General features: G+C 46.4%; 1 protein-coding gene across 2 annotated transcripts in view; it reads left to right on the top strand.

Annotated features, from left to right (window-relative positions):
• The first annotated feature begins 11179 nt into the window (after positions 1–11179).
• Positions 11180–16482, top strand: part of GSG1L (GSG1 like) — a 56517-nt gene continuing 51214 nt past the window's right edge. The window contains exon 1 of one of the 2 annotated variants that reach the window (XM_063171149.1): positions 11180–11991. In XM_063171149.1, coding sequence (XP_063027219.1) covers positions 11691–11991 — 301 coding nt within the window. In that variant the 5' untranslated portion in view covers positions 11180–11690. The remainder of the gene's footprint in view (positions 11992–16482) is intronic. The other variant, XM_063171148.1, reaches the window with a different exon arrangement.

The raw sequence follows: 16482 nt of genomic DNA on the forward strand, positions 1-16482 counted from the left end.
GGAGTTGTGTATATTGCAATTATGGCTGTCACACTGGAAAAAAAATCGTTTATCACCTGTAAAGCAGAGACATGAAAAGACATTGACCTGAGAAGCTTTTCTCAAAGGCTCTCAGTGGTTTTAATGAAATGCAAGACATCTCAAAGACTGCACCTTTTCCAGTTCCATTCTTGCAGCCTTGTGTGAGGCCATGGGGTGGCAACAAAGCACCGTGGAAAGGCAGAAGTGGCTCAGGAGTCTGTACCTGTGCTCTGCCCAGGCACTGTGAGCCCTGGCTCCTGGCCAGCCCCTCATTTTCCTCCTGCAGCCCACTGGTTTGGTGGATTCCTATCCCATTTGCTTCTTTCTGGACAATATTGGAAATATTGGAGTGCAGAGCTTTGGTGTTGAACTTTAAGATTGATATCGCTGAATATTGAGCAAATTACAAGGTGAGAAAATCCATGCGAGTCTGGGCATTGAAGACTCAGCGTTCATTATTAGTTTGTTGATAATTAGCTGGGGAATGCCTGGCTACAAGCACCCATGAGATGCTGGGCCCAGAGATGATTTGGGAGAAAAGAGGAAAAGGGCATTTCCATGGGCAGAAATGACCCAGCAGCTCTCACCCTCCCTAAACCAAATTGGAGCAGCACTGGGAGGCAGGCAGGGAGTGATGCTGGCAGTGAGCTGCAGTGTTTGGGGAGCACACACAGCACAGAGCTTCAGCTCCTTGCAGGGTCAAGGCTCTTGGGCAAGCATCCCTTTGCACAGCTTTGCCCACTGCTTGAATTGTCAAGGGCAGATCCACATCACAGAGGTGATGGGGCTGGTTTAGGGAGCTCCTGTGCCTCACATTTGTCTTTATTTTGTACCCCATTGATTCAGAGAAGTTCAGTGACTTGATTTCTCAGCGCCTTGATTTCTAGACACCCCACAGAGGTATAGAAATTTCCATGCATGAAATGATCCTCTGGCTTGTCCATGCCATAGATCCAAGAAGCCTCAAGCAACTCCTCCTATCTCTTGCCCCCACACTGCTGCATTTTCAGAACCACAGAATCAGAAACTTCTGAGCTGGAAGAGACCCACAAGGACCAACAAGCCCAACTGTTAAGTGAATGGCCAATATGGGGATCAAACCCACAATCTTGGCATTATCAGCACCATCCTCTAACCAGCCATGGAAGCACCAGCAATTATTCAGGGGTATATAGAAAAGAAGGGAAATAAAAGGCCATTGAATGTGAAGGGCTTTTAAAAAATTATTTTCCTGTGTATTTTCCAGCTGCACATTAAGCACAGAGCATATGTTTCTTCCCCACTTGCAATAACAGATTTAATGTCCTTCCTCATTGCCAATAAAGCAGTTAAACTGTTGTAGAAAACTGCACAGACAACATTAAACAAAAGAAACACCCAAGAAAAAATTCTTAAAATGGGGACATGGGAGAGAGCTGTCTAAGTGCCACTGCCTCCTTAGCAGACTACTCTCAATTTACATTAGGATATTCCAGTTTATGGCAGCTTGAAGCGTAATTTGAGATGGTGATTGAAAATGCTTTTCAACCTCCTCCTTGGGAACAATGTGCTGCATTTTGTTAAGCCTGAAAATCATGGTAGAGAACAAGAGCAACTCCCCTGCCTGCCATGTGCACAGGGCAGGGTGGCCCTGGCATGGGCAGCTGCCATCACTGACTCCTTCATTCATTTTCCTGCTATCCAAAGGTTGATTTTGGCATGGCAAACACTGCTTTTCATTACTAATTTTGGTCCCACCACCACGATACCACCTTGCAAAAAGGCCCAGGCCATTCACCACAGTGAAGAATGTGTACAGATGAGCTTTGCTCTGTTCCTTTCCCTTCATGAGGTACCAAGTGGCTCCATTTCTTTCAAAATAAACTTTTCTACTTTTCTAAAAAATGTTGCATCAAAATAAAGCACAAAGCTGCATCATCTTCTGAGTGAGTTTTGGTTTTGTGCTCTGTTACCTGTGGGATGTGAGTCCAAAAACTCAACCTTTTTATGAAGACTTTTTAAGAACAGAAGAAGAGGTAATTAGAACAGTTTTCGAAGAAAAAATTATGAAGATCAGCATAAAAACTATGGATTACCTGAGAATTTCAGCAGAGTTACATATTGCTGCACTGACAAGAAAGCAAGGAATTCAATTATCTGTTCCATGACACTAACAGCCTGGAATATAGGGTAATTTTTCCTCTGAACTATATTTCATTAGAAGTATATTGCTTTTTGCAATTTTTATTCATTTCTCTCTCCAATCAAACCGAGATCTTTAACTTGATAAATTACCATTTTACGTGTTTCCTGCATTATTACTTTATGTTTTGTCTCTTTTCTTACAAAATCTAGAGGTAACCAAAAGCACTACTTGGACTGCAAATCAGTTCCATTTCTTGTGAAGGTGGTACTCTGTCCTGCAAATAAACTGCTACGAAAATAATAAACATCCAAACCAGAGACAGATATTTATTGCTTGAAGAATTTGCCTACAGATGATTCTGTTGCTATTACAGTGCAAAACAGCACAAACAGAAAATTACTCAGTTCACGTCTCTTGTGGTGCTTCTCAATAAATGGAACTATTAAAAAAAATCAGAAATTACTAAATCAAGACATAAAAGCAATTAAAAGATGGCAAGGTTAAGTGAAATTGCCCAAGTAAATACTGCACACGGAGCCCTAATTTGGTTTCCTGCCGTGCATGGGCTATAATTTAACTGTTACTACAGAAATGGCCCCTTCTGAGGATTTTAATGTCCATGATTTGCTTGGGATCAGCTCAGAGCTTTGTTAGGAGCCAAGGACATGCTGTCCCCATGCAGGCAGTGGTCCTACCACACACCCTGCCCACCCCACAGCCCCGGCAGGGCTGGCAGCAGCTTCCCCTGGATTCACACATCCTCAGGGCTGGGATATATATATATATATATATATATATATATATGTATGTATAATTTATATTTTTTATTCTTAGAATATTTTAATTTATATTTTTTATTTTATATATATATATAATTTATATTTTTTATTCTTAAAATATTTTAATTTATATTTTTTATTTTTAAAAATATTTTATATTATTCTTTCTTAGATCAGACGCCTGAATCAAGAGTATGAGGCCTCTTTAAAGACTGAGCACAGGTTTAAGTCAATACATTCTACCTTAAGTCAAACAATTCCCATTTGGCAGAACTGTTTTAACTGAGTGTCTCTGTCAGTATCCGATCCTGCAGTCTCTGTTAAGGGTGTTATTGTATTTGCAGGGGTTACCCCAATGAAGGCAGGAATGATGCATTTGACTTTATGTTTTTAGAAGGTTAATTTATTATTTTATTATACTGTATTATATTAAAGAATGCTATACTAACTATACTAAAGAATACAGAAAGGACACTTAATGAATGCTAAAAAAGATAATAATGAAAACTCATTACTCTCTTCAGAGTCCCAACTTGGCCATTACTGGCCAAAGAGTGAAAACAACTCCCAGCAGAATCCAATGGAGCAATCACCTGTGGGTAAACAATCTTCAAACACATTCCAGACAAACACAACACATAAAAAGCAAAATAAGAATTGTTTTCCTTTCCTCTGAAGCCTCTTAGCTTCTTAAGAAAAAAAATCTTAAGCAAAATAATTTTTTCACAAAATGTAAATACCAGAGGGTGTTGTATTAACATACACAAATACCAGGAGTCTGTGAAAAATGGATGATTTGGTGGAGGAAAGGAAGGTCTCTTCAAAGATGCACACAACCTCAGAGGTCAAGGGCAGAGGCAGAGCGTTCCCTACCTGAAACCTTGCAGGGTACTGAGAATAGAAAGGACTCTTCCCCATCCAAAACCCGGCCAAGGAAGGGGCTGGAAAGAGGAAACATTCATGACCAGCTGTGAAGCTGGAAATACAGCTCCCAAGCTGAGCAGTCAGTGTGGTGCTGCTGAACCTTTCCCTCCTGCAGCCCCATTCCCATTTAAGCTCCCAGAAGATTCATAACACTTTCCCTTTGAAGAATTGCTCTCTCATTTTGCCCCTTTGCTGAGGTCAGAGAGTTCATGCAGACTTGTGAGAGTGGTCTTTGATAGCAGCCATCTGCAGCTCTGTCCTTTTATCTCATTGTGGTGTCCAAAGCAGCCTTCCCCTGCTGCAGCCCTCCCTGCTCTCTGCTTTCCCTCCTCTCAGTGTCCTGCTCGTCCTCCAGGTTGCTCATCTATCTCCTCCCTCCTGCTGCTCTCCAGACAGCCTGATGGCTGGCATTCTCCCTCTTTCTGCCAAGTCCTGGCCTTCACTCCCTCTTCTGCCATCTGCTACAACTTCATTGTGAAATTTCACATTGTTCACAGCCACACTCTGCTGGGTTTGGTTTGCTGCCTCAAAAGTCCCTCAGTTTGGGGGATGTCTCTCCCCATGAGACTTTGTGCCATTTTGGGACAGTCTTGCCCAGGCCTTCTCAGGCAGTTTGGCATTTTCTCAGGCACTTCTGCATCCTCATTTTCCTCACTTTTCCTTCCATGCGCTGTGAAAAGCTGTCCCCAGCCAGGCAGGAGCTTTCCAAGCAGCAGCCTGTCTTCTGCCTGCTGACCTTTTCTCTTCCCCTTGGAACAGTTATGCAATTACCTGCCTTAGCTCTGGAGACACATCTTTGCCACTTCGTTTTGCTTTCAGTATTGATCTCTTGATTTTTTTAGTTTGGTTGCTTTGTCTTCTGCCCTGCTCCTGGGGGAGAGATTTCTGCTCAGACTGAGGTTTGCTACCGAAAGGTTTAAAACCTTTGCTGGCTGTGTGTATAAATTTGGTGTGGTGTATGACTTCTCTCTCAATGTAGACCAAATGCAGTGCCCTGCTACATTCAAGAGCCAGCCTGACCCTCCTGCCTCCCTGCCCTCACCTTCAGCATCACCACCTTGATGGGGTCATGGGCACATCCCAGGGGCTCTTGGTGCCCTGGCTTGGAATATACCCCCATGTGCACCCATTTTCTGCATGGCCCCATCAAAATCCATCCCCGCACCTAAGCAGCCTCTTCTACTCTGCTCTGGAAAAGTCTATTTCCCCAAGTTTGCATTTTGCAAAGGTCCGATTTCTGCAGAGAAGATATAGAAACATGAAGCTCCAGGTATAGAGCTTGCTCCAACAAATCTCCCTGATCTCTCCTTTCTGAACTAAAATCCCACTGCAAATCATGATCTACTACTTAAAATGCCTGGACATATGGATGAATCCTAATTATGGGGGAAAAATACGTGGACATACAAATAAGCAATATTATTCTTCATATAAATGACACCAAATGCACACAGTTTGATCCTTTGCCAAGCAGAAATTGAAAACTATAAATATTTAAATGTTCTAGCTTCTGTCCCTAAAAATACATTGATAAGAGAAAGGGAAAAATGTCTTAAAAAACACAACAAGGAAGTAATATAAATGAATTCATCTGTAGTTAGTGTAGTTGCTTCCAAAAGCACAGTAGGATATGACAATATATAACTTTATATGAATATGGAAATCAGATGCCTGGCTTATAAAAGAGCATGTTTGAGTAATGAACGCTTTGACATTTCTCAGCACTGCTCTCTTTGTTGTGGCCACTTTTGCTCTGGGGCTGCTCTCATGCCAGGCCAGGGTGCCCAGGAATATTGAAAGACTCACAAGCTGCCATTAAGGCTTTGATGTGCAAGAATGCTTCTTTAATTACAGCAATAAAGAATGAAGTGGGTTCTGCTTTTAGAGTTCTTCTTAAGTGGGCCTGCAGCTCCTTGTGACAACTTAAGACATATCAAAGTTAGCCTTAACAAAGAGTACTAAATAGTAATTAAACTTTCATCTTAATCCAATCCAACTGTCAATTGTGAGGAAATAATTCTTGTAACTCTAAGATAGAAAAATTTATAATTCAGGATCAAAAGGAGGATAGTGTGATACTCAATTCACTCCCACCATAGGTGGGCACATGTAAATATCTGGTTGGGAATTTCCTCAGGAATATTGTGCTTGTTCAGCCCTGACCTTTTGGACTGCCTCATATCATAGTTAGCCTTAACAAAGAATACTAAATATTAATTTAATCCAATCCAACTGTCAATTGTGAGGAAATAATTCTTGTAACTTTAAGACAGAAAAATTTCTAATCCAGGATCAAAAGTAGGATAGCATTACACTTCATTCACTCCCACCATAGGTGGGCACATGTAAATAGCTGGCTGGGAATTGCCTCAGGAATGTCGTGCTTGCTCAGCCCTGACCTTTTGGACTGCCTCTTCAGGCCATCAGCCAGGCAGCTCCCCCAGACACGAATCAAGGCATGACTCAGACCTGTCACTTCTTTTCATCTCCCTTGCTCTCCAGCAGCTGCTGGAAGAATTAAACGCAGATAGCAGATGAGTGCAAATCTGCTGGCATCCCAGTCCCACCCAGCTGTGACACAAAGAGCAGAGCTGGCTGGTGGATCTGATGTGTTTGGGGACACTCAGGGAGCCTGATGGATGGATCTGATGGATCTGATGTGTTTGGGACACTCAGGGAGCCTGATGGATGGATCTGATGGATCTGATGCTCTTTGGTGTTGCAGACATCCTTTTATGAAAAATCCTTTCCTTAGGATTTTTCCTCCTGAGAAGCTGAGAGGCCTCAGGAACAAAATGTAAACATTGATTATCTGCTGCTGTGGAATGCAACAGGTGCATCTGTGATTGGCCCATGTTGGATGTTTATAATTAATGGCCAATCACAGTCAGCTGGCTTGGACAGAGAGCCAAGACAGAGCCTTTGTTATAATTCATTCCTTTTCTATTCTATTCTATTCTATTCTATTCTATTCTATTCTATTCTATTCTATTCTATTCTATTCTATTCTATTCTATTCTATTCTATTCTTATCTAACCTTCTGATGAAATCCTTTCTTCTATTCTTTTAGTATTGTTTTAATGTAATATATATCATAAAATAATAAATCAAGCCTTCTGAAACATGGAGTCAGATCCTTGTCTCTTCCCTCATCTGAAAACCCCTATGAACACGGTCACACTTTGGGATGCTCAGGGAGCCTGATAGATGGATCTGATGTGTTTGGGACACTCAGGGAGCCTGATGGATGGATCTGATGGATCTGATGTGTTTGGGACACTCAGGGAGCCTGATGGATGGATCTGATGGATCTGATGTGTTTGGGACACTCAGGGAGCCTGTGTGCTGCAGGATGGTGCCTGCAGTCCCTGAAAGCACAGCCAGGATGGGCAATGCTGCTCACAGCACCCAGAGAGGGCACTCAGGGATGGCTTCTCTACTGCCCAGTGATGCTGGACCAAGGAAATTTTTATGGGAGAGGCAACAGTTTATTTTACCACTTTCATTTCTGTCAAGATTACTAAAGGTCTCTGCTACAGTACTGTCAGGAATCATTTTTTGCCTGGTTGCTTTAGGAACAGGGAGAATTTCCTGAGCAATCTTCTCGTCCTTGCCTAAATGCCCACAAGCAAAGTACGTGAAAGACACACTGCAAGTCATGAGTTAAAGTGAAGACCAAGGTTTCCTGTGGTATCAACATTCTGCCCACCTTCACACGGACCCCTGGGGGCTGCCCATTTGCTGAGGGCTTAATTTCTGTCAGAAAATCAGGATTGTCTCTGAGCAGCATCTCTGAGATGAGCTGGACTGTGCAGGCCAGGCTGTGTGCTCAGGGTGCCAAGCATCACTGCTGAACACAGACTGCTTGGGGCCAGAGCTCTGAGGAAAAGATAAAAACTGGGGTGAAAACGGCAAAAAGGAGCCTGAGTCTGGGGTGGAGAGAACACAAACTTCGCAGCTGGGTGACACAGTCTGGGGAAATATGGACAGCATTTCCATCCCAGCCCTCTTCTCCAAATATAAAAATAAAACCTGTTAAGTGACTGAGGTAAAGAGAAACTTCCCATTTTGCTGGACAGAGCAGAGACAGGGGAGGTGCATTGGGGGCACACCAATAATTCATATTTACCCTGGAAAGAGAGCAAGAGAAAGATGAGCTATGCAGAGCTCTATGTCAAGGGAGGAAAATTCCAACCAGAAAAGGAGATTTTGAGCCATTTGCAAGACAAATGAATTGAACAAGTGAATGCTGTGGCTCTGTGGTGCTGAGGAAAAGCAAAGAGGAGCTGCCAGGAAGGGCCCAGTCCAAAGTGGCAGGAGGAGCTGGGAAATCCAGTCCAGTGACAGCTGAAAAGGACAAAATAAACACATGAGGAAGCCCAGGAGGACAGAGCCGTAAGAAATGAAAATTTAAATAAAACTATAGGGGGTTTAAAATGTTGATTTAAATCCAGGATATAATCCCATGCATTTGACATTGCTGGTTCAAATAAACACCCAGACTGAGGTCACCATGTCCCCATCAGCACCAGAGGACCCAAAAGTAGGGCTTCCTCTCACTTCAGTGAATGGTGCCTCTGTTTTCCACTAGTGAAAAACAGAGCCTGATTGAAAGATTCCTTTTGCAAAAGCTATCATTATTTTAAATCCTCCCGGCCAAATTGTTTTTGTACACAGTAAACACTGAGTAATAACAATTTACACTGATCCTATAAGAAATACTAAAGGAAAATGGGTTACTATAACCTGGGAAGGTAATTTTTCTCACAACATCCGAGAAAAGTTATTACTGCAAAAAGGTTTTTAAAGATTCTTGTAACCACAACCTGAAAACTACATCTCTCTAACATTCAAACCCTTCTAAGTTATCATCAAAGATAATACCACATAAATACTACTTAATCCAGGCATCTGAACTGCCTTCTGCAACATATGCATGATCTTTCCATTTTTATACACAACAAATCTGATAAACAGAGATTATATAAAGAGAAGTCATTGGAGTATTACAGCATGAGCATAGCACAGAATAGTTTCCTTCTTCTCAAGTAATCCTAACAATGGAAAAAAAAACCTGGTTTCCTTTAGGAAAAAGAAAATTATTCATATTAAAAGATTCTCTGACTGAGCCTACTTTACTTTCTGTTCGGTTTTTTTAAATGCTTAAGATTCTAAAAGCTCTGTATCACAAAACAACCCAAATTTCTGCTTTATTTTGTGGTTGTTTTTTTATTTACTGCCACCATGTCACCATGTCAGTTCTCAACAGCTCTGCCAATCTGAAAAACAAGAATGAAGAAGATAAGGAGGAACAGAAATAGAAATATCTGTTAGGATTAGGAGTAAAAACAAAATGTAAGAAGTATTTAGGACAAAATTATCCCAGAAAACAAAAGTCTTGGATGCCCACCCCTCAGGGAGATGGGCACAGGGAGAAGCAGAGTGTGCAGGTGTTGGTGCTGCAGGCCAGCAAACACAATTCACAGGGCAACAGATAGAGAGAATTTGTGAGAAAAGAGCTGTAAAGACCTATATTCACACTTGGAGAAGTGTGATGATTCAGATGCTGGCAGCCACTTGAAAGACAGTCCTGAAGAACAGCACCAGCTTTCTTGTGAAGGCTTTCTGTCAAAGTTTCAAGTGCTTTGTTTATTCCTCTTAGCAAGTGGATAACCCTGAGAAATACAGGAGCACCACAAATGCATCCCTGAGTAACTGTCCTAAACATAAAAATAATTGAAATAATAATCCTGTGGTCCTCTGAATAGGTATCACCTCCATTTCTTGCCTGCAATTAAAACCAAGGAAAGAATGCTGGTTATTTGGCTGCAAGAGGTGGGACAGGGAGAGGTGCTCTGCAAGTCCAACAGGACAAGGAGAGGCACTATGATAGTGCAGAGCACAGGGAAAATCCTGGCACTGAGGAGGTGGCATCACCAGGCACAGGCAGGAGTGGGCAAGGCAAAGCCTCTTGGGTGCAAAGTTATTCCACCAAACTTGCAGAGCTGCCATCACAACTGCTCTCACAGAGCCCTGTGAGTTTTCTCACAAAATTTTTCTATTACCTTTCCAGGGTATTTATAACAAAAGATGACCAAAGCCAAGTGAGTGTAGAAAACAGTGGGAAATGTCATCAACAGGTGGGCTCAGACATTTGGGACAGGCACCAAAAAAAGCCATGAGCTCTGTGGCTACCTGTGAGGGGCATCAGGAGGGCAGGAACAGGTCCTGGAAGCCTTGAGGACAAATTTCACCTCATCCTCCCTGGCTTTCTCAAGGAGCTGGAGGAGCTACTCCCCATGTTCTGTCAGCAAAGCACAGCAGCAGCTCTGCCTGTGGGTGCATGGGCATTGTCCTGTGTGTCAGTGTGAGCCTGCTTGGCTATGTGGATATTTCCAGGATATTGGATATTTCCAGGATATTGGATATTTCCAAGAGTGGATATTTCCAGGGAAAGCCACTGCTGGGCTGCTCTGAGAGGCCCCTGCAAAGAGTCCAAACTAGGCTGGAAGGAAACCCCACTCAGAAGGCACCAACAGCTTCTTCACCACAGAAAAGTGTGTTCATCCACCAAGGGACAGAACTATTGTGTGACAAGTGTGGCCACCTCAGTGCTGGACACTGGGTCTCAAGGGTTGTGTCCCCACCATCCCCAGGTGCTCTGCTCCTCAGGGCACTCAGCAGAGAGCTCTGAGCAGTGTGCAGGGGGTCAGAAACTCTACGAGCCAGCTGGACATGGTGAGAGGACCATGCACTTCTATTTGGAAATGGGATATTGAGTATTAACTGCTCCCTGCTCTCAGCATTGCCATCTGGTGAATAAAGCCCAGGGTTTGCTCTAATTAGCTCTGTCCGTCTGCACAAAGCAGGACCTACAAAATTTCCTCCAGATCCACTTCAACCAAAACATCTGCACGAGCTGGGTCTGGGAATGAAAGCCTGGGCAAGGGGCTTTGCTTGATATTATGAAAGACAATTTGAAAGTGTGTGATGTGGGTTTTACACATCACACACTTTCAAATCTAAATTCCTCTGGGGCTGCCAGAGCAAAGCCTCTGAAGAAAGAGATTTGCACCAATGTTCTGAAAGCAGAATCAAGCCCTGGATTTACTCCTCTGTAGCTCAGAGCAGAAATGCTAAAGTACCACTCCACCCCTCCTCCTCCTCCTCCTCCTGGACGAATCTCTACCTCGGGGCACACGAAAAATGCCTTTCGCAGCTCCACATAATAACAACATTAATAATAACAACACTAATTCTTGTCGGGACTGAGCCGTGACGCCTCCCGCAGGCCGGCCGCGCTGCAGTGGGCTCGGAGCGGCGCCGGGCACGGCGGTGGCAGCGGGTGGCAGCGGGTGGCAGCGGGTGGCAGCTGTCCCTGCCCGCTCCTGCCCATCCTCCGGGAGCAGGGCACGGCGAGCCCGGCAGCCTGCAGGTGTCTCCCGGCGGAGGAGGCTGCGGAGCCCCTCGGGAGGATGGTGTGCGGCGGCCGAGCAGACGCTCACTCGCCTGTGGGGCTCCTCGGCAGGCAGAGCCGCTCCGCTGCCCTCAGCGCGCTGAAGCTCCGCGGCTGCGAGGGACCGGCCCCGCTGCCGCGCCGGCAGCTGCTGCTCTAACCAACAAAGGCAGGGCTTCAAGTCAAGGGGGAAGAATGGGAGTCTGGCTGCAGAGCTTCCTTCGCCGCTTCAGCAGCAGATTGGAAGAAGCTGAGAGTTTTGATGCCTGGACAACTGGATTCTGAATCGTGAGAGGCTTTGAAACCCACCCCCCCCTCTCCCAAATAAAACAAACCCCTTTGACTTCTTCTCTCAGCAGGAGGGGGAGGGAGGGCGGATTTACCATGAAGACAAATCGAAGATGCAGAGCCCTGCTAGCAGTGAGTCTGAATCTGATGGCTCTCCTCTTCTCTACAACAGCTTTTATCACGACCCACTGGTGTGAGGGCACACAGAGGGTCCCCAAGCCGAGCTGTGGAAAAGAGAAGAAGACAAACTGCCTCAACTACGGCGGGAATGAGACTGCAAATGAGACGAACCAGAATGTGGTTCATTACAGCTGGGAGACGGGAGATGACCGCTTCCTTTTCAGGTATTTCCACACTGGGATCTGGTACTCCTGTGAGGAAAATATCAATGCTGCTGGTAAGTATAAAACAACTTCCTCCCAGCCTGCGATGCTTTGTGTCCGCCTCGGCGCGATGAGCGACCGGCGAGGATAGACGAGCTCTACCTTAGAGCAGAGAGAGGCAGGGGTTTAACAGTTCTTTGCGGGAAAGCAACCTGTTTCCTGCGGGAGCAGGGGTTCGCGTGTTTACCCGCTGGCTGCTGCAGGTTTGAGCTCTCCAGCCGAGCCCCGGAGCAGCCGCCGGGCGGGCACTGCAGCCGCGGGCGGGCAGCGCTCCGAGCGCACGGCGCCGCTCCGGCACACATCCCACAGCAATCCCTCCAGGACGGCGGGGCGAGGGCAGCGAGAGCACAAACATCACGGGTTTTACCCGCTTTTGCCTGTTTTGTGCTCTCCCTGAAGTGAATGACCGCCCGCCAGCCCTCCCTGGGGCGTGTGGTTATCGAGCAGAGAGATGCAGTTAAAGGGCTCAACCGGGCTCAAGAAAGCTCATTTCTGTTCCCTGCTCAGCGATTTACTTGCTGGGAAGCGCTCAGAAAGACATCTCTCCAGCTTATCAGCGCATTCATTTCCTCTGCTGTAGCCTGGCGCTTGCCGAGGAATAAAACACCGGAGGGTGGATGGCAGGCAGCTGCCCTGGGACCGGTTTGAGTCTCAGCAGATGCAAACTGACAGCCCCTGCTCCCAGAGCTGTCTGCTGGAGCCAGCATCCACACTCTGCTTTTGAAAGAGCTCTTTTCTAGATTATGTGACTGAAAAATAAAGTTTGCAGATGTGACCCAGTAGGAGATGATGGGTTGTGGACACTTGTTCCTCACTGGGCTGTTCCCATCCCATCCCATCCCATCCCATCCCATCCCATCCCATCCCATCCCATCCCATCCCATCCCATCCCATCCCATCCTGCCACTGCCCTAGGAGTAGATCAGGGAGTTGGTCCTTCACTGCTGGGAGAAGGGAACAGCTAACCATGGATGTGTTATGCCTCTGAGAACACAGCCCCTCTGGTAATGGGAAATTTGGGGTAGAATTCTGGTAAAATTGATAGAATTCTCTGTGAGTATGTACCATAAAATGGGGCAAACCTGGGGAAGTGCTCTCAGCCTGTTTCATCCCAAGGGGTTGTGTATTCTCCCTGGTGTTTTTGAGGAGAGTACTTGCAGAATTAGTTGCTTATTAGAACTGAATTTAATGCTAAAAAGGGAAAGTTCATGAACTCCAGCCTTGGGACTGCAACGGCTCCAGGCTGAAATGAGAGCACCAAAGCAACACTCTTGATGTTGGAAAGAAAAACACAGGGAAAAAAGCTGGTTTGTCTTACTGATTTGGGAATCAGGTTAGGCCACAGCAGCCTGAGTGAGCAGCCTAAGACTCTCTGGCTTTTTGAGCATCTTAGCTGGGGTGGCATGATCAAGGATGCCCATATTTCTGGCACATACTGAAATCCTTCCAAGTCCAGATTTATGTGTGAGATAAGTTGTAACTGTGTGACTCTAGCCCACTCAGAAAAGTGAGTTATCTGTGGGAGAAGAGAAACACAGAGATCTATTCTGTACTGGGTAAACAAAGCTGTGCTGTAGTGGGTGATTTCAGGAGAGAGCTGGAAGCCAGCTTTAAAAAGTTATGGTGAAAGCAGGAGAGAAGGGTTTGCTTCTCCCTCCCCACACCCCCACAGCAGCTCAGTGAGTGTTTCCTCTTATCTGAAACTCCTCAGTTATCAGACTGAGTGACCAACCTTTGGAAATAACCCAGGCAGGTACAGGGATACATTGGCTTAGACAGACAGCTGCCTCTTTGAGATTTACCATATCTTCTCCTGGGAAGGACAGGAACAATGTAATGGACACGGGTCTAAATTTGTCCCTAATAGTGCCAACATAAAATACCCGACAGCTCTTCACTCAGACTGATGGCTGTGGAATGCCAGACTGTCAGAGTGTTGTCATGGCCTCTTGCAGCCTGACTGATGATCATTTATCTGAGCTGCAGGGCCCCGAGGCACAGGGCTGTGCTTGCACAGACAGCCCCACTCCAGCTCCCTGTGAGGAATCCACCCCAGAGGTTCATCCTGTGAGGAATCCACCCCAGAGGCTCATCCTGTGAGGAATCCACCCCACAGGCCCATCCCTGTGAGGAATCCACCCCAGAGGCTCATCCCTGTGAGGAATCCACCCCAGAGGCTCATCCATGTGATGAATCCACTCCAAAAGGCTCATCCCTGTGAGGAATCCACCCCACAGGCTCATCCCTGTGAGGAGTCCACCCCAGAGGCTCATTCTGTGAGGAATCCACCCCACAGGCTCATCCCGGTGAGGAATCCACCCCACAGGCTCATCCTGCGAGGAATCCACTCCAAAAGGCTCATCCATGTGAGGAATCCACCCCACAGGCCCATCCCTGTGAGGAATCCACCCCAGAAGCTCATCCCTGTGAGGAGTCCACCCCAGAGGCTCATTCTGTGAGGAATCCACCCCACAGGCCCATCCTGTGATGAATCCACTCCAAAAGGCTCATCCCTGTGAGGAATCCACCCCACAGGCTCATCCTGTGAGGAATCCACCCCACAGGCCCATCCCCACCCTCAGCACACCTGCTGAGCCCAGTCCTGCAGGCATCAGCATTTTATTAATACTGTTAAATAGTGGTGTATCTATTAGCCCAAGTCCCCAGCTCAGATGTACACTGTCAATAGCATCTTCCTTGAAGCTCTACCAGCAGCACTGTAAAGTGACTGCAGCAGCAGCCTTGCTCCAGGCAAAGTCCCTTCCCCAGTCACTCCCAGGCTCACACTCTGTCAGCAGAACATATGGCCAGAGCCCGTGGTCAGCACCATTCCCACAGCTCCCATCCCATCCCAATGCCTCCCTGACTCACTGATGTCTGAATTTAGGCAATGTGAGAGGAGACCTCATCACAGTCTGTAACTGCCTCATGAGGGGAAGAGGAGGGTCAGGCACTGGTCTCTTCTGTTGTGACCAGTGACAGCATCCAAGGATCCTCAAGTTGTGTCAGGGCAGGTTTAGGTTGGATATTGGGGAAAGGGTCTTTCCCCAGAGGGTGTTTGGTCACTGAACAGGCTGCCCAGGGCACTGGTACTGGTAATGGTCCCAGCACTGAGGCTGCCAGAGCTCCAGGAGTGTCTGCACAGCCCCCTCAGGCACAGGATGGGATTGTTGGGGTGTCTGTGCAGGGCCAGGAGCTGGATTTGATGATCCCTGTGGGTCCCCTCCCTCTGTGATTCCGTGCTGGATCCCAGCAGGCACAGGTGAATGCCAGGGACTCACTGTGTGATCCTTCCAAAACTCTCCAGAGCCTCCAAACCTCCACACCAATGAGCCACATTCTTCCTCCAGTCACCACACTTTTGATTTCTCTCTCCTCCAGCCACACTGCCAAAACTTTCTGCTCCCTGCACTGGTGCAGCTGCAACACAGCAGCTCTTGTAGTGCCAACAGGAGCAGCTCCCAGCAGGCTGATGGAGCAGCATTCCAGGCTCCCAGTTGGCTGGAGGAGCTGGGACTCGGTCACACCTTAAAATGACATTTAGGCAGCAAGCAAACACATTTTTGAGTGTCTCCTCCTTGCCCCTGTTTATCTGCAAGGTGCATTTAGATTCCAGAGGCTGAGGTGCAAGCAGCATGCCATCTACTTTGTGCAGAGCCCAGTGGAGCGTGCCTGCCTCTTGGTGCCAGTTTCTGCTTTCCACTGACAGCTCTAACAGAGATTGAATGCTGTGATTATTTCTGAAATAATTTGTGAATCTAGAGTTTATTTTTATCCAGCATGTCTAGGACACCTCAAGAATTCAAAAAGCATTTAGTACCTGAGAAATGTAATTGTGAATCCCCTCTGGGAAAAGAGGGACTGGAGCGCTTCTATTTCATTGCTGGGGGAGTCCTGTAATTATTTAGCACAATTTCTGACTCAAAAGTGTGCTGAATCTCAGTCTAACAGAAAGAGGTTGTCCCTTTCAGAGTGGGTTCAGTGCTTTGGGTGCCACACAGGTGGAGGTGCCTTCTGTGGGAGCAACACGCCCAACCTCAGAGGGGGATGAGGGTAAAGCTCTGCAGACTGAGCTGCTCATGGTCTGCACCTGGGGCTCCTCCTGGGCTGTGAACTCCTTGGCCAGGGCCAGCTGCCTCAGAGCCAAGCTGACCAGCGTTTAATTTCTTTTTAAATGTGACTTTGGGCACGTATCTTGTTGCACACACACGGTTTGTGCTCGGGCACCTCACACGGCCCCACAACAGTGCTGCACTGGCAGCAGCAGTGGTGAACCTGCTGTGGATTCCATGACTCAAGAACACGCACGCCATGAAAAAATTAGCACATTAAGTAGGCAAGGTGGCATATCAAATTCTAAAGGGGAGTTTGAGAGTAGGAAGTAGCTTGAGTTGCTGGGAAGCAATGAGCAGTCAGCCAGTTTTGCTCAATTGTGTGTTTGCTTTGATGTTAATAGAAAAACCCATGAACTCAGACCTTGCTTTAGTTGCCAGTGAACAGACAAG

Source organism: Melospiza melodia, chromosome 18, assembly GCF_035770615.1.
Source record: "Melospiza melodia melodia isolate bMelMel2 chromosome 18, bMelMel2.pri, whole genome shotgun sequence".
In the NCBI taxonomy this organism is placed as follows: domain Eukaryota; kingdom Metazoa; phylum Chordata; class Aves; order Passeriformes; family Passerellidae; genus Melospiza; species Melospiza melodia.